Raw genomic sequence first — 25,733 nt, 5'->3', positions numbered from 1 at the left:
CAATATTTGTCCTTTTGTGTCTTGCTTGTTTCATTTAATATGATGTCTTCAAGTTTCACCAATGTTGTATTATGTGACAGGATTTCATTCCTTTTTAAGTCTGAATAATATTACACACACATACACACACACTAACACACAAACACAGATGTATGTTTATTCATACATCTGTCAACAGACCCTTATATTGTTTCTGTCATTTGGTAACTGTGAATAATGCTGCTATGGACATTAATATACAAATACGTTTGTGTCCCTCTTTTCAATTCTTTTGGGTACATACTCAGAAGTGGAATTGATAGATCACATCATAATCCTGTGTCTAATTTTTCAAGGAACTGCCTTGTTTTCTACAAAGGGTGCAGAGTTTTATGTTCCTTCAGCAATGGACAATTATTCTCCAAGTTCTCTACTTCCTTTCCAATACTGTTACTTGTTACTTGTGGGAACTCACAGGGGTTCTTGCACTGTTTTTGAGTGCGGCTTCATGGTTCCCACATATGCTGTGTAGCCTAGCTTAGTGGTTAAGGGCTCAGACTCTGAAGCTGGGCTACCTAGGTTCCAATATCAGTTTCATCTCTGAATTTTAGCATGTTACTTATTGAGGTATTTTGTTTATCTCATTTTTTTAAACTATTAAATGGGGATAATGATAATGATAATAGTATATACCCAGGTTGAGAGGAGGAATAAATTAGTTAATTTATGTAAACTCAGAACAGTGTTTAAACACAGGATAATTAAAGGGATCAGCTATTAAACTGTTACTATCAGTTTAAGTTCTGTTTACTTAAACCCCTTTACCTAAATGGAGAATTACAGCCTACCGCCCTTCCTCTTTGGCATTATAAACAAAATTTCAACGAACATCCTGATTTGTACATCTTTGGCGATTTATTCGATTATTTCCTTAGTATAAATTCCTAGGAAGGCTTATATTACGTGTTCAGGCAGGAGATTTCAAAATTATTTTTAAATATTAAGAACAACGAAAGATAAATACAGCGACCTAGGAAGCCCAGCCCAGCCCTTCCTGGTAGGGGCATGGCCTCAGCTCACCCCGCCCAGGCTCGACTGCTAGGGAGGGAGACCAATCTTCTCAGCACAGGGGACAGCCAAAGCCCCTTCTTCGGTCGCTGGCACCCCTGTAAATAAATAAGCTCCCTGCTCTGCAACATGAACCTTCCCCAGCTTACACATCTAAACTTTCGGGGCCAGAGCCAGCCACTTGGAGTGCTAGCTTTTTCTGCAGAAGAGTGTGGACGCTGATTTATTCTGCTTTGATTTCTATGGCGGGTGGGCTGGGGGAGCAGTACTACCATTTGCTAATGTGAAGAATGAAAGGAGGAGCTGGAAGACAGGAGGGGCTCTGGTAGAGGCTGAGAGAAGAGTGTTCTATTAAGTGCCTCTTCCCATTTTTGCCTTTAATAAGTGCAAAGGCCATGGTTTGGAGTCTCAAGTCTCAGTTCAATGAGCAATGGGGAGCCATCAAAAAGTGTTGAGCAGGGGAATGACAGGACTGGATTTGCATTCCAAAAATTTAAATGTCAATTCCGACACACTCAGGAAGCAGGCATGGTCAACAGCCCATACAACTGGGGAGCAGGTTCCAGGAATGAGGTCTAGCTAGATGGGGTCAGGTGGGAATGGGACTAGAGAAACCCCCAGAGTTGCTGACCATGCCTACTTCCTGAGCATCTTCCCCAGCCCCCTTCCCAGTCTCCCAGGGCCCCTCATCACTAGCTGTTCCTAAATACCAAATTTTGCTCACACCTGGGGGGTCATCAATGACCTGATAAGGAGGGGTTGGTCTGTAACTGGAGGAAGAAGAAATGTATACCTTGCCTTGGGGGACTGTTTCAGGGACAAAGGAGGCAAGGCAACGAAGATAGCAGGAAACAGTTTTATTTGGCTGCAGCCAGGTTCAGAGGGCACAGCTTTTGCTGTAATCAATTAATCCCCTGAACCCCGAGTTCAGGGAGTTTCAGAGTTTTATACCCAGCATGTAAGAGGAGGGGCTCAGAAGTTCACAGTATACAGAAGTTCACATAAAAGCAGCTTTTTCTTTCACTGTTTTGGTCAAATTAACCCTTCAAGGACAAAACCTGAGAAGGGGAGAGCTTCTTCTCCCCTTTCTATTCTCTCCCTGCCAGCTGTTACCATGGAGCCCAGTTGGTAACTTCTCTTAAAAATGTAGACATCTCTGTGAATCCCAGATCAAGGCCCGAGCCTTGTTTGCACATTTCTTCAAAGTACTATACTGGATATGTTTGTGAAAAACTAGTAAGGGGGTATCCAGCACCTGGAGGGATGGTATCTTCTTGGCTAGTGGCCAAGAAAACAGGGTTATACAAAAATAGGAAGTTTATCTACATTGAACTCTTCTGCAGAAACTCTTTTGCTGACAGTCCTAAAATCAGTCTGGGTGAAAATTTCTTTTCAGTGGAGAAAGGGGGTGCCACTTCAGGACAAAGGTGGGAGAAAGAAAGCTGGTGGTTTTGTGGTCAGAAAGTGGTATGTTAGACTCTACATTGTAATGTGATTGTGGGCTTTGACTTGGGCCCAAATAATGATCACAATACCAATAAGAATTTCCATGTAAACTGAGCGACCAAGCATGGTGGCACACTCCTATAATCCCAGCAGATTGGGAGGCTGAGTTCAAAGCCGGTCTCAGCAAAAGTGAGGTGAGACCATGTCTCTAAATTACAAAATAGGGTTTGAAATGTGGCTCAGGGGTCAAATGCCCCTGGGTTCAATCCCCGGTAACCCCTCCCCTCTGCAAAAAAAAAAAAAATTCCCATGTATATGCAATTTCTTTCAGACACTGTATTAGATGTTTCACAATTGTCCATTATCCTTGAACCAACTCTGGAGGGAGAAATTATTATCCCCATTTGATAGATGGGCAAAGAGAGAGTCTATACTCTAAAGACTTAGAGCCACCATAACACAGCAAGGGGCAGAAGCAGGATGCTACCGTGGCTGTGTCTACATCTAAAGCAGTGCAAGCAAACATTCATCCCAGTCCTGTCCTGCTGCTTAGGAAGAATGAACATTTTTAAAAAATGGAACATAATTAGAGAAAAAATGTTCCAAATCTTATTTTAGGTGTTTTGACTTCTTTTACCCATTACTATTTATTTATTTAAAGTATTGGGGATTGAACCCAGGGCACTCTACCACTGAGCCATATCCCCAGCCCTTTTACTTTTTATTTGGAGACAGTATCTCACTAAATTGATCAGGCTTTGATCTTTCAAACTTCCTACCTCAGTTTCTAAAGTAACTGGAATTACAGGTGTGTGCCAGTGCACTGGGCTGTCCATCACACTTTTAGCCACCCATGTCTACATAAGGCCACATGGCTGGGCTGGAGTGCCCAGCTGTGGCCTCTCCACAACATGATAAACATTCTGCTGTAAGTTGGCGAGCAACAGGGCCCTTCTCCTCAACACCACCCCATATTCGGTTGGCCTCATGGATAATGAAGTCTGAGTGCACAGCTACTTATAGATTAAGCAAGTACTTTTTCTAGGCAGATCATCATGGAAGTTGAAGGATACTTAGCGAGGATACCACTGATTCTGGAGAAAGCCATCCACTGAGGTCAAAGATTCTCCAGACTTGAGGAGGCCCTCATTTCTGTTGAGCTAGGCAGTAGGGAGCCATGGAAGGTTTCTGAGCAGCACGGAGGTGACATTTGGTCCTTTGCTTTGTCTTTGCGCCTAAAGGGAAATGGTTGGCAGAAAACTGAAGGTGGGTGACGAGAAAACATCCCTTACCCAATACAATGTGAGTGCAGGGCATCTGCAGGGCTTCTGCAGGGCTGCCACAGCTCCGCCCTCTCCCCCCTCTCTCCGTCCTCACCCGGGACAGGCAGCGGCTCCATCGACCCCGACGAGCTGCGCACTGTGCTACGGTCGTGCCTGCGCGAGAGCGCCATCTCGCTGCCGGAGGAGAAGCTGGACCAGCTGACGCTGGCGCTCTTCCAATCGGCGGACAAGGACGGCAGCGGTGCCATCACCTTCGACGAACTCCGTGACGAGCTGCAGCAGTTCCCCGGCGTCATGGAGAACCTGACCATCAGGTACGCTGCGGGGCTCGGGCGCTGCCCGAGTCGGGGCTAGACCCAGGTCCCGAGCGGGGCGGGCGCCTTCCCAGCGTAGTCCCCATGTGTCCTTTTTCCAGGGAATAAAGATCTGGCCCGAGAGCAGCTATTGTTTTGTCTCCATTTTTTCTGCACGGTCTGTTCAGAATCAATTCACAGTATTAAGCACCTACTACGTGCAGGGGGCACTTTCACATGCAATAATGCATTTTATAACAATGCCTATTTTTTCAAAGGAATTGAAATTACTTCTGAATAACTTGCCTAGGATCACACAAATAATTAGCAACAAATATTGGCTGAACAGCCACCACACATCAAGCTCCATTCAAAATAAGGGCAGTGCTTGGCAGGGACTGAGTTCTCAACTCTGCTGGGAGACATTTTGGAGACATGCAATTCATATCAATATACAAACAAAGTAGAAAAGTACACAATTAGTAAATCCTGTGGAGAAAATAAGAGTGGAGTCTGACCGCAGACCCAAGTTTGTCTGAAAAGTGCCAATCTTGCAATCCATTCTTTTTGTGTCTTAACTTTCTTCTGGGTTACTTACCAAAGTGTATCTCAGATTCTTCTCTCCTTTTTGGTTGCCATTTTTTTAAATGGGAGAAGTAAATAGAGATAATAATAATAATAAAAAATAGCTGTGGTTGTGACATCCAACACACCAGAGTTCCATTCCATTTCCACCTAACTGTGTGACAGTGACCAAGTCTCGACCTCTCTGTTTCCTAGCGTGGAAGGAAGCTGGCTTACTTGCACAGCTCCAAAGAGTTGGTGGGCCACAGCAGGTGGGGGTCTCTAGGTGACCCTCACAGCCCACACAGATTCTTCCCCTCTCCTGCCCCACTGCATCCCTCTGAGCAGAGTCCCCTGTCTTGCAGTGCTGCCTGCTGGCTCACACCACCTGCCAACCGCCGTCCTCTGCACAGGCCACGCCCACCGCAACCAGCTGCTCTGCCTGGCCACCTACACTGGCCTCCAAGTGCTGCTCTTTGTGCTGGCGGCCAATGCACACCGGGCCCTTGGTGCCAGCATCATGGTGGCCAAAGGCTGTGGCCAGTGCCTCAACTTCAACTGCAGCTTCATTGCGGTAGGGCTACACTGGCATGTTGCAGGGAAGCAGGTCGGGGGAGAATGTGGGTTCTCACATACAGACACCTAGAAATAGCAGGGCAGGATGGCATCTTAGAAATCACCTGGGCCAGCACCCAGAGATGGAAGCTGAGGCCCAGAGAGGGACAGTGACTTGTCCACAGTTGCACAGCCAGTAAGGAATAACATAACTGGCAATTTAGTGCACTTCCTATGTATCAGGCATGGTGATGAATACATTTCATTTGGTCCTCACAACAACCCTGTGGTAAAGCCTCTGCTGGGCTCCATTCAGAGAGAAAAAAACTTCAGGTCACCTCTAATTTAAGTCCCAATGTGATCCTCTGCACCATGGAATTGGTCTCCAAGAATTTTGTATCTCACATGCCTGCAATTAAAACAAAACTAACAAAAACCCCTCATATGCTTTACTATATGCATGAACTAGTCTCTTAGCTAATACAGCTTTGGCACAATATCATTGTAAGGCCAGACTTTCCCTTCACCATCAGGGATGCACATCTCTATTCTAAACATACTTCCTGGAATTATCAGCTTCTTGCCAGAGTGGGCTTTGTTTCAACCCCATAACCAGTTGACAGACTTCATGCCAGGAATGTGCGGCACATGGCTCATTCTCTTGATCTCTCACTCTTGCTTTGTTAATGCTACTTCCACTCTGCAGCTTCCCAGCAGTGAATCCTCTTAAGCTGCCTGCCCTTGGTAGGGGGCGTAGTTAGCTTCATTTAGTTAAAGCAGACACTGTAGTCTGTGGGTCCACATATCTAGGCACACATAAATCCACCAATCGCAATGATCAAGTGAGGAGCCTGCGCCAACTGCCCTGCATTTTGGAAAGTGGGATCTTCCCCCAGGACACCTTGAGAACTGCACGTGCCAAGTGTCCATCTGACATCTGCACTAAAGAGGCACCTTGTCAATGCAGATGTTCAACGTTAATGAAAGTTTCTACGTTTCTCATTTTGTTTCGATAGAAAACAACACAGTCAGACACTCTAGCGTTTTCTTCTCACCCTAATTCTGAAGACTCTCCTTTAGAGACCCCAGCTGTGGACCTCAGAGAGCACCAAAGGCTGGGGAGCAGCGGGGGTCTGTTCAGGAAGTCCAGGCAGCTCAGGGGGACGTAGGCACACCCTGCTGAGGAAAGGACAAGTGGGAGCTGCTGGGCAGGGCTCTTGCCACTCTACCCGCAGGTGCTGATGCTCAGGCGCTGCCTCACGTGGCTACGGGCCACATGGCTGGCTCAGGTCCTGCCCCTGGACTACGTTATCCAGTTCCACCAGCTCATGGGTTACATGGTGGTGGGACTGTCCCTTGTGCACACTGTGGCCCACGTTGTAAACTTTGGTAAGTGGTCTAGGGGAGGGCTGGGGGGAACCTGGGCCTCACAAACCCCTGGATTACACAGCTCCAGCTCTGAACATGGGTGCAGCCCCTGGGTGTCCTGCCTGCCTGCAGAGGGGAAGCAGAGGGGCCCAGGGTGGGCCAGCACTCTGAGCCAAAGTCCCTGCCTGGGCCAGTATTTGATGCAGAGGGTCCCAGAGGCAAGGCAGGTGCAAGAGTGGTCTTGTGCTTGTCTGCAGCACTCCTGGCTCAGTCCGGGGCCAGCCCCTTCCAGTTCTGGGAACTGCTGCTCACCACGCGGCCTGGCATCGGCTGGGTGCATGGCTCAGCCTCCCCGACGGGCGTTGCACTGCTGCTGCTGCTGCTGCTCATGGTCATCTGCTCCAGCCCCTGCGTCCGCAGGAGCGGCCATTTCCAGGTGCCCCAGCCCTGACCCCTTTGCCTCTCCCCAAGCTGGGTTCCCACTTTCCTTTTATTTTTTAAATACACGACAGCGGAATGCATTACACTTCTTATTACACATATAGAGCACAATTTTTCATATCTTTGTATATAACCCACTTTCCTTTTTTGCTGTGTCCCCTCTGACTTGCTGCAGAGCTCAGGAAGCCCCAGGCTGGTCTGCGTGCTATTTGTGTGCCATCTGGGCTCTGCCGTCGGGCCCAGTTCACATGTGCCAGCTGAAGACGGCAGATTCTGCCTTTCTGTGACCTTACCCCTTTGCCCCAGTTGGTATAAGTCAGGCTCAGAGGGCACAGGGGGAAAGAAACTCAGGCTTGCCAGGGTCCAAATCCCCACTCCACCACTTTCTGCTCACTCAGCCTCTCTGAGCCTCAGTTTCCTCATCAATAAAATGAAGGTCTAATCCTTCACCTTTGACATTATTTTAGGAAGTTCGTGAGGTAGTATATGCGAAGCTTCTGGTCCTATACCTGGCACACAGTGCTCTGAAAATGTCCGTTCCTTCTTCACTTCCTGCCTCCAGTCTGCTCAGGATTTAGAAGGTCGTGGCCAGCTTGGTTTGGAGACCGTAACTGTGTCCTGGATTGAACTGGCCACATCAGGAACAGAAGCCATGGATCCCCACTGTGGCAGCAACAGGCTTTGAAGCAGGAGCCCACATCCTTATTTGACAGATGAGGACTCTGATTCTCAGAAAAGTCAGGAACTCTCCCAAGGTCCCCTAGCTGGTGGTAGAGCAGGCACTAAACTGTCTTCCTTCTTTTCCCCTCCCAGGAAACCACTGCTGTCTTTCCCCTCTCCCTGAGTAGGGGCCAGTGGACAGGGACATTGGTGTCCATGATCCCTTTGTGGGCACTCTGCTTTGCCCAGAACATTGCCAGGCACATTCAGATGTTTGCCTCTGTATCAGAATCTTCCCTTCCAGACTCCCTCCGTCAAGCCCCAGAACAAAGAACCAATGCGCCTCGGTTACCTCAGCCTCTTACCTATCCCTGTCCCGAGAGAAAGTCAAGGCTCTGGGCTTTGAAGATGGCCCTGAGCCCTGGCTCTGTGCTACCCTCAGGCTTCAAGCTTGGCAGTGACCACCTCATATCCCCACAGGTGTTCTACTGGACCCACCAGTCCTACCTGCCCCTGTGGATCCTTCTCATCCTGCATGGGCCTAACTTCTGGAAGTGGCTTCTGGTCCCCGGCATCTTGTTCCTCCTAGAGAAGGCCATGGGGCTGATCAAGTCCCGCATGGCACCCCTGAGTATTGTGGAAGTCAACCTCCTCCCCTCCAAGGTGCAAGGGGGGGCGCTTTCCTCTAACCCTGAGTGGCGGGTGATAGGGCAGAGCGCTGGGCACCTTGTTAGACCCCAAAGAAATACACATTGGTACAACTGCAGCCCGGGGTAATGGAGGAAACCCACACCATGCGAGACCCGGCCCAGCCTTTCAGGTATGACCCTTTAGGAAGAGGAGTGATGGGACAGACAGCAAAAGGCCAGGACAAGGGAGAAAATCCCAATTCAGCTCCGTAAGAATATATTAAGTGACTGCAAGGTTGCAGGCCTGTGATAAGTCACACAGGCACCGCCTGCTCTCTAAGAGTCAACCCTTGACATAGAGCAGAGCTGTATTGGAGAGAGAAGCAGAGTGTAAGAAAGTACTAAATCCCTGTCTTTGGGAGGTCAGAGAAGCCTTCAATCAATCAATCAATCAATAAAGGAGGTGATGCCACCTCAGTGTTTTGAGGGTTGGATAAGAATTTTCTAGCTATGAAAGTTGGGAAAGGGTATTGGTAAGAGAAAGAATAGCTCAGAAAAGGCCCCGGGGCAGTGAAGGGGCACTCTGTACTTGAGGGACCTCTAGGAATTTGACATGGCTGGAACCAAGGGAGAAGCTGGAGAGGTGGGCAGGGTGTGGCCATGAAAGACCTCTGAGGCTTGGATCCTGCCCTGCAGGCCGCTAGAACCCCTGCACTTGTAGGAGGAGATGGTGGTGAAGTGGGGCAAACATGGACAATTCATACTCTAGCTAGATTTCTTTATTTGCTCTGAGGAAAGTGTCTCGGAGAAGAGCCATTGGGAAGCGCTAGCAAATATGAAGCCCATAGCTTGTGAGGCCTTGACCCTGAGGCAGTAGCCATGGGATGGCGGGGCACCTACCACAGAAAACTCAAGAGGTAGCGCTGCATTTTGGGGTGAGTGAGGAAGGAGCCAAGGCCGCCTCCCAGGTGTCAGAGTGGCACCATTGACAGAGAAAAAAGAGGCAGTGCTGGGCGGGTCAGCTCTGGACAGCTGCAGTTTGAGGACTCAGGATGCGGAATGATGAAGCGCCCTGTGTGACCAGGCACTGGAGACAGACAGCCTCTGGTGGAGTTATATCCCACTGCCCCCTGCCTGGTGGCCTTGGGCAAGTTATTTAAACTCTCGGAGCCTCAGCTTCTTGTCCCTAAAGTGGGAAAGACCAGTATTTATATCAGAAGATTGCTGTGGGGCCTCGCACTCTTGCTCACTGTGCTCCTCACAGCTCTGGTACATAGTAAGTGCCCAATAAACTAGAGCTAGTGTCCAGGAGGATGCTGTCGCTCAAGGAGAGAAGCCCATTGCAGTGGGATGCCAGCCAGGTGCTAACAGGAAGTGCTATGGAAGTCTCAAGCCCAGGAGGGAGAAGTGGGGTTAAAAACCCTTTAGCGCAGCGCCACTGTCCTTCCCCTAAGTCTCACCCATCCCTAGGCTAGCAGGCTGGCTTCAAGGTGAGTCCCACTTAAAGGCAGAGACAGTGTCACCATTGGAGGAAGGGGTGGCCCAGGCTCTGCCCTCTCGCTCTGATGCCCCTGGCAGCTCCAGTATAGAGAGGATGACCTGGCCTCCTTCTTCTTTCTCAGGTCACTCATCTCATCATCCAGCGGCCCCCTCTCTTCCACTATAGGCCTGGGGACTACTTGTACTTGAACATCCCCACCATCGCTCGCTATGAGTGGCACCCCTTCACCATCAGCAGTGCTCCTGAGCAGAAAGGTACGGCAGCGCCCACCACTCACCACACATGCCCAGTGCCTGCCGTGGGCCTGCTGCAGCCTGGGGGCTCGGAACATGGTGCTGACCCACGTTGAGACAGAAAGTTGTCCTGAAAATTGTCCTCAGCTCCCTCGGAAATGGGGAAGACATGAAAACTGCCCGAGTGGGGTGGCAAGGGCTATAGCAGCTGCCCCAGAAGGTTCTGCAGGGGCCAGCTTGGTGGGATAAGTGGGGAGGCTTCTCAGACTTAAAAGATTAATAGGAGTTTAGTAGATAGGAGAGGAGGTGTGGGAAGAGGCAGAGGGGCCAGCACAAGCAAAAAGAGAAAGACCAGGGAACATGGGCCCTGTGATGGGCAGGGAGTAGGGAGGTGATAACCCGGTTATCGGTGAGTCCTGCTCCCCACACGTTGAAGTTTGAACATTAGAGAAGCACACCAAGGCAAGACATAAAGCAGGGCTTATTTTTAAAGGGGTAACATAGACTTCTCCCGGGAGGGAGAAGGGGGCCATGGCTGGTATCCTGGTATCCCAAGAAGTGAGGTGTTCTGCCCTGTTTCTGTCCCAGGCTTCCTTTGCTCTCCTGCCCTCTTCCCCTTATCTTTCTCCTTCCTGCCTACTGTGGCCAGGCCCTGGAATGCTGGTGGGTTGGCCAAAAGGTGGGAAACAGGTGGGCTGAGCGGGGAAGGCAGGACGGAGCAGCCCAGGACACATTAATTAACCACCTTAAGCTCCCTGTAGGAGGGGCAATTCCTGGGACAGGTTACCCTGGCAACAGGCTGGAGCAGGGGCAGGTTTTGATAAGGGTGGAGGAAGGGCTCTGAAGGAATTAACATTTCAATCCCTCAGGAGACAGTCTCCAACTTGCCAGACTCACTCAAAATTGGCCTCCTTGATCAGACCTGACTCGATTTATCTATCTATACTGACTGCCTGTTTAATTCTGGCTTCAGAAGGAGGGATGGGTGGGGAGAGAAAGAGAGGCAATGTGGCCCGCAAAGCAAATTAGAGCCAAGATGGGACCAAGGAAAACGTTGAATGCAGAGTTGGAATTGGGATAGATGATTCAGGCAGTTGAGAGCCGTAGATGGTTCTTAAGCATGGGAATAGCTGGCTCAGAGGAGAACGAGGCATTTTCAAGGGGGGTGGGTTTCCACACTCCCGCCTGGACATGAGCATTGTAGAGACCTAAGGCAGCTGAAGCCCTTGCATTCTTCTTCCCTAACCCTGAACTTCCATTTCTTTCTGGGTCCCCAGCACCCATAGGACTGCTCAGTTGTCCTCCTTTTACCCAGCTGTCCTCTGTCTCGCACCCATGCACATGCTTCCTTCAGGTCCTAGGCTGTTCTTGGGGCCAGCCCCTGACCCCTTCTCTCCTGGCCAGCCAGCAATTAGCCTTCCCACCACAGGTGGTTCCTCCAGCAGGCAAGGGTAGCTTGCACGGCTCCTCCTGCCAGGGAAGATCTTGGGTGACTCGTCACAGCAGAGCCTTGCTTGGCTAAATGAGGGGTAAAGGGCACCAGGGCTTCTCTCACTCACACCACTAGAAGCTTGAGCTCCTAATGCCTCCCAGGATGCCTCCCACCCCCGCCAGCAGAGCCTCTGGCCCAGTTGCTACAGCTCAGGTGCAGACCCAAGGCCAGGGTTCCCCACGTAGAGCTGCACAGTCTCCACCCTGGAATCACCTGGGTTGTGACCACAGAACAAAGGCAGGCTCGGGGTTGGAGAGGACATGCCATTTCTTCCCATATTTCTCTTTTTCTGCTTTGTTAAAAATAAATGTGTATACTCTCAGAAAATTCAGACAATAGAGAAACATGTAGAGAGGAAAATTAAAATCCCTCAACTAATTTTTTCCAAAGAAAAATTAGTGCCAGTCCTTTGGTGAACAGACTTCCAGATCTCTCTATTCCAACACAGATAATCAGATTCAAGACTGTTTTGCGTACCTAGGGTCACACACCCATGGCTTTGCAGCCCATTTTCACTCAGTGGGCAGGATGTCCTGAAGGTCTTTGCATGTTGGGGAATGTAGAGCTTTTCCCTCTTGTGGCCACATGGTATTCTGGGGTTGGATACCAAGATGTTTATCTTATGAACATGTCAAGTATTTGACCAGTTCTTTTTTAAAAATTTTTTAGGTGTTAATGAACCTTTATTTTATTCATTTATTTATATGTTTTGCTGAGAATTGAACCCAGTGCCTCACACATACCAGGCAAGTGCTCTACCACCGAGCCACAACCCAGTCCTTTGACCAGTTTTTTTTTATTGCTTTTTTAAAAAAAAAAATACATGACAGCAGAATGCATCACAATTCTTATTACACATATAGAACACAATTTTTCATATCTCTGTATATAAGGTATGTTCACACCAATTCGTGTCTTCATACATGTACTTTGGATAATGATGTCCATCACATTCCACCATCATTGCTAACCTCCTCCCACTTCCCTTCCCCTCCCACCCCTCTGCCCTATCTAGAGTTTGTCTATTCCTCTCATGCTCCCTCTCCCTACCCCACTATGAGTCAGTCACCTTATATCAGAGAAAACATTCACCATTTTTTTTAATTGGCTAACTTCACTTAGCATTATCTTCTCCAACTGCATTCAAATGCCATGATTTTATTCTCTTTTATTGCTGAATAATATTCCATTGTGTACTTATGCCACATTTTTAATCCATTTTTTAAAGAGAGAGAGAGAGAATTTTTTAATATTTATTTTTTACTTTTTGGTGGACACAACATCTTTATTTTATTTTTTATGTGGTGCTGAGGATCGAACCCAGCGTGCGCGCATGTCAGGTGAGCGCGCTACTGCTTGAGCCACATCCCCAGCCCCAAATCCATTTTTTAAATCCCACATGATGAGGATTAGAGCTTACTTTTTCTTCTATTAGACAGAGTCTCTGATTTAATTCCTAGATCCTTGATCCTCTTTGAGTTGAGTTTTATGCATGCTGAGAGATAGGGGTTTAATTTCATCTACTGAAGGGCATCTAGGTTGGTTCCACAGTTTAGCTATTGTGAATTGTGCTGCTATAAACATTGATGTGGCCGTGTCCCTGTAGTATGCTGTTTTTAAATCCTTTGGGTATAGACTGAGGAGAGGATAGCTGGGTCAAATGGTGGTTCTATTCCAAGTTTTCCAAGGAATCTCCATACGGCTTTCCATATTGGCTGCACCAATTTGCAGTCCTGCCAGCAATGTATGAGTGTGCCTTTTTCCCCACATCCTTGTCAACACTTATGGTTGTTTGTCTTCATAATAGCTGCTGTTCTGACTGGAGTGAGATGGTATCTTAGAGTAGTTTTGATTTGCATTTCTCTAATTGCTAGAGATGATGAACATTTTTTTTCTTATATTTGTTGATTGATTGAATATCCTCTTCTGAGAAGTGTCTGTTCAGGTCCTTGGCCCATTTACTGATTGGGTTATTTGGTTTTTTTGGTGTTTAGCTTTTTGAGCTCTTTATATACCCTAGAGATTAGAGCTCTATCTGATGTGTGAGGGGTAAAGATTTACTCCCAAGATGTAGGCTCTCTATTCATCTCATAGATTGTTTCTTTTGCTGAGAAGAAACTTTTTAGTTTGAGTCCATCCCATTCATTGATTCTTGGTTTTAATTCTTGTGCTATAGGAGTCTTATCAAGGAGGTTGGAGCCTAATCCCACATGATGAAGATTAGAACCTACTTTTTCTTCTATTAGACGCAGAGTCTCTGGTTTAATTCCTAGGTCCTTGATCCACTTTGAGTTGAGTTTTGTGCATGGTGAGAGATAGGGGTTTAATTTCATTTTGTTGCATATGGATTTCCAGTTTTCCCAGCACCATTTGTTGAAGAGGCTATCTTTTCTCCAATTCATGTTTTTGGTGCCTTTGTATGATATAAGATAATTGTGATTTTTTGGGTTAATCTCTGTTCTGTACTATTGGTCTACCAGTCTGTTTTGGTGCCAATACCATGCTGTTTTTGGTACTATTGCTCTGTAGTATAGTTTAAAGTCTGGTATAGTGATGCCACCTGCTTCACTCTTCGCTAAGGATTGTTTTAGCTATTCTGGTTCTCTTATTTTCCCAGATGAATATCATGACTGCTTTTTCTATTTATATGAGGAATGCCATTGGGATTTTGAATGGAATTGCATTAAATATGTTTAGTGCTTTTGGTAATATGGTCATTTTAATAATATTAATTCTGCATATCCAAGAGCAAGGTAGATCTTTCCATCTTCTAAGGTCTTCTTTGATTTCTTTCTTTAGGGTCCTGTAGTTTTCATTATATAGATCTGTCACCTCATTTATTAAGTTGATTCCCAACTATTTTTTTTGAGGCTATTGTAAATGGTGTAGTTTTCCTCATTTTCCTCTCAGAGGATTTGTCACTGATATTCAGAAATGCCTTTGATTTATGGGTGTTGATTTTATAACCTACTACTTTGCTGAATTCATTTACTAGTTCTAGAAGTTTTCTGGTGGAGCTTTTTGGGTCTTCTAGTTTTAGAATCATATCATCAGCAAATAATGCTAATTTAAGTTCTTTTCCTATACATATCCCTTTAATTTCTTTCGTCTAATTACTCTGGCCAGTGTTTCAAGAACTATGTTAAATAGAAGTGGTGAAAGAGGGCATCCCTGTCTTGTTCCAGTTTTTAGAGGGAATGTCTTCAATTTTTCTCCATTTAGAATGATGTTGGCCCCGGGGCTTAGTGTAGATAGCCTTTACGATGTTGAGCTATGTTTCTGTTATCCTTAGTTTTTCTAGTGTTTTGAACATGAAGGGGTGCTGTATTTTGTCAAATGCTTTTTCTGCATTTATTAAGATGATAATATTATTCTTATCTTTGAGTCTATTGATGTGATGAATTATGTTTATTGATTTCCTTATGTTGAACAAACCTTGCGTCCCTGGGATGAATCTCACTTAATCATGGCGCACAATCTTTTTTATATGTTTTTGTATTCAATTTGCCAGAATTTTATTGATAATTTTTGCATCTATGTTCATTACAGATATTGGTCTAAAGTTTTCTTTCTTTGATGTCTTTGCCTGGTTTTGGAATCAGGGTAATATTGTCCTCATAGAATGAGTTTGGAAGTGCTGCCTCTTTTTTCTATTTCCTGAAATAAATTGAAGAGTATTGGTATTAGTTCTTCTTTAAAGGTCTTATAGAACTCAGCTGTGTATCCATCTGGTCCTGGGTTTTTCTTGGTTGGTAGGCTTCTGATGGCGTCTTCTATTTCATCACTTGATATTGGTCTGTTTAAATTGTATATCTCTTCCTGATTCATCTGGGCAAGTTGTATGACTTAAGAAATTTGTTGATGCCTTCAATATCTTCTATTTTATTGGAGTATAAGTTTTCATAATAATATCTAATTATCCTCTGTATTTGTGTAGTGTCTGCTGTGATATTACCTTTTTCATCACATATGCTGGTAATTTGATTTTCTCTCTCTCCTTCTCTTCATTAGTGTAGCTAAGGGTCTGTCAATTTTATTTATTTTTTCAAAGAACCAACTTTTTGTTTTGTCAATTTTTTCAGTTGTTTCTTTTGTTTTGATTTCATTGATTTCAGCTCTAATTTTAATTATTTCTTGCCTTCTACTGCTTTTGCTGTTGATTTGTTCTTCTTTTTCTAGGGCTTTGAGATGTAAAGTGAGGTCATTTATTTATTGACTTTTTCTTCTTTTAAGGAATGAACACCATGCAATGAACTTTCCTCTTAGAACTGCTTTTGTAGTGTCCCAGAGATTTTTGATATGTTGTGTCTATGTTCTCATTTCCTCTAAGAATTTTTTAATCTCCTCTTTGATGTCTTTTGTAACCCATTGTTCATTCAGTAGCATATTGTTTAGTCTCCAGGAGTTGGAGTAATTTTAATTTTTTTTGTCGTTATTTCCAATTTCATTCCATTATGATCTGATAAAATACATGGTGGTATCTCTACTTTTTTTGTATTTGCTAAGAGTTGCTTTGTGGAATAGTGTATGGTCTATTTTAGAGAAGGATCCATGTGCTGCTGAGAAGAAAGTGTATCTGCTTGATGCAGGTTGAAATATTCTATATATGTCAGTTAAGTCTAAGTTATTGATTGTATCATTGAGTTTTATAGTTTCTTTATTCAACTTTTGTTTCAAAGATTTATCCAGTGGTGAGAGAGGTGTGTTAAAGTCACCCAAGATTATTGTGTTGTGATCAATTTGACTCTTGAACTTGAGAAGAATTTGTTTGATGAACATAGTTGAACCATTGTTTGGGGCATATATATTTATGATTGTTATGTCTTATTGGTGTATAGTTCCCTTGAGCAGTATGTAATGTCTGTCTTTATCCCTTTTGATTAACTTTGTCTTGAAGTCTACTTTATTTGATACAAGGATAGAAACCCCTGCTTGCTTCTGCAGTCCATGTGGGTGGTATGATTTTTCCCAATCTTTCACCTTCAGTCTGTGTATGTCTTTTCTTATCAGATGAATCTCCTGGATGCAAAATATTGTTGGGTCTTTTTTTTTTTTTTTAATTCAATCTGCTAACCTATGTCTTTTGATTGGTGAGTTTAAGCCATTAACATTCAGGGTTACTATTGAGACATGGTTTGTATTCCCAGCCATATTTGTTTATTTTTGTTATTTAACTTGACTTGATTTTCTTCTTTGATTAGTTTTTCCTTTAGGGTACTACCTTCCTCTGCTGATTTTCATTGTTGTTTTTTGTTTCCTCTTCATGGAATATTTTTTCCAAGGATGTTTTGTAGTGTCAATTTTCTAGCTATAAATTCTTCTAACTTTTGTTTATCATGGAAGGTTTTTATTTCATCTTCAAATCTAAAGCTTAATTTTGCTGGATACAAGATTTCTTTCAGAACTTGATTTATGTTGTTCCAGGGTCTTCTAGCTTTCAGGGTCTGTGATGAAAAATCTGCCATTATCCTAATTGGTTTTCCCCTATATGTAATCTTATTCCTTTCTCTAGTGGCTTTTAAAATTTTCTCCTTATTCTGTATGTTGGGCATTTTCATTATAATGTGCCTTGGTGTGGATCTGTTGTGATTTTGTACATTTGGCATACAATAGGCTTCTTGAATTTGGATTTCCAATTCATTCTTCATGTTTGGAAAGTTTTCTGATATTATGTCCTTGAATAGATTGTTCATTCCTTTGGTTTGGACCTCTATGCCTTCCTCTATCCCAATAACTCTTAAATTTGGTCTTTTTATGCTCTCCAATATTTCTTGAATGTTCTGTTCATGTGGTCTATGTTCTTTTCCAGATTATATATTTTGTCTTCATTGTCTGATGTCCTGTCTTCCAAGTGGTCTACTCTGTTGGTGATGTTTTCATTTGAGCTTTTAATTTGGTTTATTATTTCTTTCACTTCAAGAATTTCTGTTTTTTTAAAATACATATTTAGTTGTAGTTAGACACAATACCTTTATTTTAGTTATTTATTTTCTTTATGTGGTGCTGAGGATTGAACCCAGTGCCTTGCACATGCTAGGCAAGTGCTCTACCACTGAGCCACAACCCCAACCCTCTGTTTTTTTTGTTTTGTTTTGTTTTTTGTTGTTGTTGTTGTTGTTGTTGTTTTAAGAACCTCTATCTCCCTGTTGAGGTGATCTTTTGCTTCTTGAATTTATTTATGTAGCTCCTTGTTGAAATGATTCTTTCACTGCTTGTATTTGCTCTCTTATATCTTCCTTGAGTTTACAGAACATTTTAACCATGTACATCCTAAACTCCTTCTCTGTCCTTTCTCCTGCTGTGGCTACCAATGATTCTAATGATGTGGTGTCTTCATTTGTTTGAGGGTACTTTCTTCCCTTGTCTTTTCATGTTGCTCATTGTCTTCCTTTCCAGCTCTGTGGGTCTTGATTGTTATTGTGTTTTACCCTATAGGTTTGAAGTGCTCTTGTAGGGTTCCAAGACCTCACTTTTATGGGGAAGGACAATGTTAACAGATCCCAATATCAACAATATACCACCTTTGAACAATTTGTTGTTATTAAGACATTTACAGTTTAGTCTCAATGTACAGAAATGTTGGATTCAATTATTATCTAAAATACAATCAGTAGTTTTGTAAAAAGGTTTACAGTTTCTTACAGTGGACAATAAACTGGGGGTGGGGCGTAGGACGTTATGCTGAGGAGGTAGGATGTGAGGATTTAGAGTTAATATATCTTAGGAAGTGTGAAGGAGAAATCTAGTGAAGAGGGTTAGTAGCAAGAGAATAGACAGGAAGTAATTTAGGGTAGGAAAGTACGTGGGATGACAGTAGAGTACATAAAACAAACACACATGTATTTAGAAATACAGATGTCAAAACAGTAAAATTTGGAGGGGGAAAGAAAAATGAAAGAATAAAAAGGAAAAGAAAAAAAGGGCATATACAACAGCTGTATATTATATTATTCAAATGACTCAGACCTCAAAGACCTAGTTCATGCAAACTTCTTGGTTTCACATATGTTAAGGATGTAAGGGCCAGAGGATGGAGGGATAGAAGAGAAAAAACAAACAAACAAACAAAAAACTCAAAGGAAGAAACCAGGGTTGTAGCTAGCTTTAGAGATCCGTATCTTTCCCTGCTTCTCTCCCCATTCAATAGGTGGGGTCCTCTGTTGTAAGCTGGTGTCTCTGCCATCCAGATGGTGGAGGTAACCAGGGTGGGAAAACTGGTCCTGGCGCAGGGTACCTGGATGTGGGGAGTGGCATCCGCCAGTCCCTGCAGGGAGACTGCACCTCACGGGTCTCTTTTTGGGACCACTCATATGACTTGAGCCCCGGTACTATCTCCTTCTCTTGCCTGGAGATTTCCCAGTTCCTGGTCTGTTAGGCTCCAGACTTTAGCCCTCTCTCCCTCTCCCCTAGCCATTCCCAATTGAGGAAACTCTCACCCCGGGGATCCCATGGGCAGCTCCCTGGTTGCACCGCACACCTGTGTTGGGCAGCTACTGTGTTAGGTTACCGCCGCTAGAGACCGGGAATGTTGGAAACCTGGTACCTGGCCCCTGGAGATCCGATCTGGAAACTGCCCCCAGCTAATATGGCTGGAATGTTGAGCCAAGGTGGCGGAGGTCTGTTTTCAGTGCCTGGGTGTTGGGAGTCCGGCGATGGTGTTGTGCTGTGGTAGGCAGCAGCTGAGTGACCTGTGTGGGAGCCGAGCGAAGTCTTGGCGATCTGCAGATGTGTTGATAGGTGATTCTGCTAAGGTGCTCGAGGAGCCTTGTGTGGGCTAGAACTTCCAACTTTGGGTCCTGCTCCAACCAGGCGTCCTACTGGAACTCTGAGGCCCAGAGCCCTGCAGGGTCACAGCGCTGGTGATTTCTGCGGAGAGCAGCTGGATAGGGGTCCTCTAACACTCTCAGAGACGGAGTATTCCGACTAGGTGAGATCTGCAGGTGCAGAGGCGAGGGGCACAGGGCGGCTCACTCCCTTCCCTCCGCCATGTTCCTACCGACCCTGTCCCTTGACCAGTTCTTGCAAGGTTTTTATCAGGGGCTCAGCCTGGAATCTGCCCATCTCTTGAGTCCTGAGATGGGACTTCCTGTCTATTCTCATCCTCCTGCCAGGAGCCCAGTGAGTCTGCTGGAACTGGTACACAGGGCAGCTTTGATGCAGAGCTGGCTGACCTGCCTCAGGGGTGGGACAGTCAGGGAGGAAACGGCAGAGAGGCAAGGGAGCAGGGCTACAGGACCTGGGCTGCAGGCCCAAAGTTCAGGGACTCCTCACCTCTCTCCGCTTCTATAAAATACAGTCAAACCAGGTTATATTGCTATTCATGAACTCGGACTGGGAACAAAGGAGATGTTTTTATTTTCACTAACCTTGAACTGAAATGGAGCATCTTCTGCAATTACATATGCAGTCACACTAACAATACTTGTATTTTATTTTTTCAAGATAAAAGCCAGATTTTTTTTTCTATCATATACAGTTGCTGCTACCTCAGGATGTCATTTATCTCCTCATTACTTCAGTGATCAGTAGTTCCTGGTGGATTACCTGTCATGTTTGATCTAAGAGAACATACATTCTTAAATCACAATTGTTTTAATTTTGATGTCTCGTTATAATTGTTTTCATCTGTAATTTCTTTTTTTTTATTTCAAAGTTATCACAAGTGGTACACTTATTTTAAAATTTTTTATTTATGTATTTAAAAGCCTTATTCTGAGAGGGAGGCTATCCATTACCTTCACAGGACTGTTAAAAGAGTCTATAGTTTAAAAAAGTAAAAAATAAAAAGCAACAGGGCAAGATCAGAGTAGATCTCTCAGATGGCCGTTGCTCTGAAATGGTAGGTTCATTTTGGCACCCCCAGCAGAGGGTTATGCCACCCTATAACACCTTAGCACCAGTCATTCATAGTCATTCACTAAACAGAGTAGCTTAATAAGCACCTGCTACCCCTCAGGCCTGGTTGCAGTGAAAGCAGTTGCTCCTACTGTGAACTGAGCACCTACCTGTACAGTAACGGTGTGGGGAGATCCCCATATTGGCGAGACCCTGACCGGATGAATGAGGCGGAAGCCCTACCCTTAGGGGGTTGCTGGGGGCACCCTCACCCCTCCCCTGTTAGAGGAGACAGAGCCCCAATTGAGCTTGGTTAATTGCATCAAGAAGGATCAAAGGCTGCACTAGAGAGGTCAAAGATCCAAGTCCAGTGCTGTGGCTGCTAGTTTGGTCCTGAGGAAGGACATTCAAACCGGGACTCAGACCACTGAGGCCCAGTGGCAATGCTTCCAGTGAGACAAGCCCTGCTCCCTTCTGGAGGCCAGCACAGACACCTCCCTCTCTCCCTCAGACACCATCGAGCTCCACATCCGGTCCCAAGGCCAGTGGACAAACAGACTGTATGAGTCTTTCAAGGTGTCAGACCCCGTGGGCTGTGATTCCAAGAGGCTGTCAAGGAGCTTGAGGATGAGAAGGAGTCAGAGGAAACCCCAGGTAGGTGGCTGCAAGGGCCCTCTATGGAGGCAGACCCTGGGGACCAAGTCACTTTCTTCCTGGTCAGCGGGAGCAGCTGTTGTGCACACAGTCTGGACGGCAGCATTAGTGGGCTAGGCAATGGCTGACTGTGTGGTCCAAGAGCCTCTTCGAAGCCTGACCACCTCAGATCCTTCCATCCTGATTTCCTGCATTAGAAAAGGTGGGGAGCAGTGGAAGGAGTGGGGTAACTGAGACCAGAAACATTCTGACCTCCAAGTCTCTTGGACAGTACTCTCTAACTGCATGGTCTTTGTCTTGTCTGTCAACCTAACTGAGCCTGTTATTTTTCTTTGAAATGGAGATAGTTTTCCTCCATGGCTCACCCTTCTCATCTTATCCCATTAAGCACTGACCCAAAGAATGCAGATGGAGTATTGAGGGAAATGGCAGCATGGTCCAGGTGGGCCCCTGGGTCATCATTACCATCAGCAGTAACAGCACTGTTACCTCTGGAGCCTTGATGAAGCCCATAAAGCTGCCAGGTGGCTAGTGCCAGGGAGGGTTTGGAGAAACAGAGCCTGTGCACAGTGGCCCACATGCCTGTCATCCCAGGGACTTGGGAGCCTGAGGCGGGAGGATGGCAAGTTCAAGGCCAGCCTGGGCAACATAGTCAGACCCTGTCTCAAAATAAAAAATGAAATGACCTGGGGGATGTTGCTCAACAATTGAGTCTCCTGGATTCAATCCCTAGTACTGGGGGTGGGGGGAGAGAGGAATGGGGACGGATCAGAGCAGCTCCCCAAGAAATAAGGTTAGACCAGGAAGCTGAGGGTAGCTGAACACGAGACTCCGCCTCTTGGTCTGGAGACTAGTTAATATGTGAGAACCCTGCTGAAGGTCAAAGGAGGAGGACTCACTGACCCCCGCAGGTCCCAGCGCTGCCTTCAACATGGGTGCTGGGGGAGTGGGGGCACCAGGTAGAATCCTATCTGGCCAGAGGAGAGGATCATTCCAGAATGGTGCCAAAAGCAAAACTGTGGGATGTGGAGGAAAATGTAGGAAAAAGAAAAGTTTTCTTCCAGTAATCAGAGGAAACTTCCTGAAGGAAGAAGCTGACTTGCAAACCGGATGAGCCATGGCACACTGGGAACCAGCAGGAAGACACACTGCGGGTTGTTTCCGTGGGACCTCAGACCCTGCTGCCACAGAATAAATTGGCACAGTCTTTCTGGCAGGCAGTCTGGCCATATGTGTCAGCATTTTAAATATGCACACCCACTGGCCCAGCAATTCCATTTTTAGAGATTTATGCTAAAAAGCTAATTGGACAGGTGCACAAAAAGCCCTATTCATTTCTTTAGCAAATATTTACTGAGCGCAGCACCTACTGTTCTCCAGGTTCTGTTCTAGATGCTAGAGATATGTCGGTAGGCAAAAGAGACAGCACTGCTGAACTTCTGGTGCAGAGGCATTCGTTGAACAGATGAAATGCACATGTAACACGTCAGGCGACAACAAATGCTATGCAGAGAAGTAAACTAGGGTCTAGGGATAATGACAGGAAATGTGCTATTCCACATCGCATGGTCGCTCATGATAATGAGAAAATGAAGACAGTCAGAAGGCCCAGCAACAGAAGGCAGCCAGAGAAATTACTGATCACCCTCATAATGGAATAGTAAGTTGTCTAAGAAAGATTATGGAAATTTCAACTTGTTAGTATGGAAAGCTAGAAGTGGGAAAAACAGATTGCAAAGCAGGATGCTCCATTGGTATAAAATAAGTGTGTGTGTGCGTGTGTGTGCAGGTGTGTGTCTGTGTGTGTGTGGATATGTGTGCCCATACACATGTGTATGTTAGAAAAAAGTGTCCAGGGGCTAGGGTTGTGGCTCAGCGATAGAGCACTTGCCTAGCACATGCAAGGTCCTGGGTTCGATCCTCAGCACCACATAAAAATAATAAATAAAATAAAGGTATTGTGTCCAACTACAACTAAAAAATATTTTTTTTTAAGAAAAGAGTGTCTAAAGAGCAGAGAAAATGTTTATGGTAGCTGTCATCCTGTACTTTTTCATTTTATTGTTTAATTATTTCTATAATATGTGATGTTTTTACAACTAACAGGAATTGACTCTGAATATTAAAGCAATTTCTGTTTTGAAACAAAACAGGATTTGCAACCACAGCCCAGCCACTCCTGTACCTCAGCACAGGATGCTGAGTCCTCCAGCAAGAATGTTGCTATGGAACTGATGTCCTACAGGACCGAGGAACCACAGTGCCAGGGGGACAAAGACCAGGACCCCATAAAGGCTGAGGAAGGGACCCCAGCATGGTGGGGAGCCTCTTCTCAGGGCGGGGACCTGGTAAGGCCGGGGAAGTGGAGGATGACATGTCTGCCCAGGGGTGCTGGGTCTTGGCCTGGCATCCTTGGCTTCAGGGCAAGCCCACTCTCAGGCAGGACCCACATGGAGTGGGGTTTCTGCAGCCAACCATCTGCCTCCACCCTTGTAACTGTTGCCATATTCACAGCTCATTAGCAATATTTTCTACTTAATATTCTCTTACATCACCACAGTACTCTAAACTGTATTTAAAAAGACTCCTTAGATTGCTATCTTTAATGGAAAATCAGTATTGTGTGCCAGAAACATGCTAACTCTAAAGTAAAAACAATGAAAACATGGTATTAAATTCCTCTAGATGTTTCTGCCTGTTGAGGCTCCGCCCACAGGCCTACTCCCTGCAGGTACACACTCCCTTTCTCACTTTCACTCTCCCTCTCCCCTTCTCACTTTGTTAAAAGAAAACAGAGAGGGGTCGGGGAGAGGTCTATCAGCACTCTCTAAGAAGTTAGTCTTAAGGAGCTGTTAAAGATGTGTTAGCCAGAATTGAAGTCTTTCTCTTTGCTATCAGAAGGATTAGAGAAAATTGAAAGGGGAGCAGCCCTCTCCCAGGTACCTCCTAAACCCCCACAAGCAGTTTATGTTCAACACTAAGCAGTCCCCACCCCAAGATGAAGAAGCAGCATGGTGTAATGTGACATAGGATGGGTCACAGGAGACCCAGTCTCTATGTGGAACTCTGGGGAACTGGGCAGTCCTTTCCACACCCTCAGCCTCAACTCCTCTGAGGGAGGTATCACAGGCTCCTGCAGCCTGTTCTGCATTCTGCTTCCTCCCCTTCTAGAAGCAAGGGTGTTGACCTGCATGTGTGTCTGGCCGTCTACCTGTGCTCAGGTCTGGAGTAGTCAGGCACTGCAGGCAGAGCCGGACCCCGCCCCCCCCCCCAGAGGGCCGGCACCAGCCCCAGGGCAGAGCCCCAGGCCCTCGGTACCTTTCTTTCTTGAAGCACCTGGGCAAAGCCTCAAAGAGGAAATGTGACTTCAAATGAGCTGGACATGGACCAAGGCACAGGGATTTGACAGCCGGGGAAGAGCAAAGGGGCTCTAGGCAGAGGGAAAAGAACATTCCATCCCAGACATGAGAACATGCAGCTAAAGGTGTGATTGAGTCTTCCCCAGCCTTGCTCTGGAGCTGACTCACACTGAATCCTACAAGTTGATTGTTAAATTTCCCATTTCGTGAGCTAGTTATTAAACACGGTCATATGTTGGGAGCTATGATGGCAGTGCAGTTGTCCCTCAGTGTCCAAGGGGGATTGGTTCCAGGACCCTCCTGGGTACTAAAATCTGCTGAAGCCCATAAATAAAATCATGTGGACTTTGCAACCTATGTATATCTTCCCATACACTTTAAATGGACATTTACATATGTTAATAGTTGTTATACTATATTGTTTAGGGAATAATAACAAGAAAAAATTCTATACATGCTTACTACAGGCACAATTTCCCCCTAAATATTATCAATCTACACTGGGCTGAATCTGTGTCTGTAGAACCTGTGGATACGGAGGGCCAGTGGTATTTAGGCCACAGAAATGGACATATGCTAATCTCTTGGTGATTGAGACCCCCCTGCCCCCCACCAGGAGCCAGTTTACCAGCACACTGCTGATATTCCTCCTTAAAAAGGATCCAGGATCCTGAAATGGTTTGGACAGTAAAAGCAATTCCCTTTCAATACAGTTGCTCAGACTGGCAAGGGCTTGCAAGCTTCTAAGAAATGCCCAGCGCTGTCCTTCCCAGACTCAGCTTTCTGCTCTATTCCCTGCAGGCTTCTGAGATGTCCTCTGAGAACCATCGATTCTGCAACATCAAGGTAAGAGGCTCCAGGAAATGGCTGTGGTGGAGACCTCCTTCCCCCTCTGAGGAAATGCCTCTTTGCCTTTGTGAGGAGGTTACTTTGGCTCTTGATCCTTCTATTCCTCTATTCCCCGGGGCTGACTTCCAGGTATCCAGACTATTTAACCAAACCCTCCTCCTGTCCTTAAACCCATGGGTGCCCTGCCTTGCCTGTTTCTTCTCCAGGATCAGGGATGGTGTGTGGGGGGGAGGGCTCTGTGCTCTCTCTCCCTGCCTCCCTGGCACCCACAACACACACCCTGGAAGTGATGGAGGCTCAGCAGGGATGCTGGTTGGTCACCAGCTCTGCATCCTAACATTCTAGGGCTTTCTCCAGAAGTGTGCTGAGAGCTCAGCCTGTGGAAAGAGGGCTGGAGTAGGAGCCGCTTAGACCTGGCCTCGAGCCTAGGAGATGATTGACTGCCTGTGTATAAAAGGGTGCTGAGGCCCTGGGGACCTTCCTCCACTCGGGGGAGTGCAGCTCTCCCCACAGTCCTCATTCCT

The 25,733-nt window shown here is 45.8% G+C and overlaps 1 protein-coding gene across 1 annotated transcript in view; it reads left to right on the top strand.

Annotated features, from left to right (window-relative positions):
* The window catches only part of Nox5 (NADPH oxidase 5), a 54,704-nt gene that overhangs the window by 5,539 nt on the left and 23,432 nt on the right, over positions 1-25,733 (top strand). Inside the window, 10 exon segments of the mRNA XM_046426672.2 lie at positions 3,880-4,090; positions 4,999-5,052; positions 5,054-5,207; positions 6,424-6,577; positions 6,814-6,992; positions 8,138-8,320; positions 9,909-10,041; positions 20,859-21,001; positions 23,155-23,349; positions 25,162-25,206. Coding sequence (XP_046282628.1) covers positions 3,880-4,090; positions 4,999-5,052; positions 5,054-5,207; positions 6,424-6,577; positions 6,814-6,992; positions 8,138-8,320; positions 9,909-10,041; positions 20,859-21,001; positions 23,155-23,349; positions 25,162-25,206 — 1,451 coding nt within the window.

This window comes from Marmota monax, unplaced genomic scaffold (genome assembly GCF_021218885.2).
Source record: "Marmota monax isolate L192 unplaced genomic scaffold, Marmota_monax_Labrador192_F-V1.1 WCK01_AAM20220418_F8-fsc00078, whole genome shotgun sequence".
Classification (NCBI taxonomy): domain Eukaryota; kingdom Metazoa; phylum Chordata; class Mammalia; order Rodentia; family Sciuridae; genus Marmota; species Marmota monax.
This window is presented reverse-complemented; position numbering and strand designations above follow the sequence as displayed.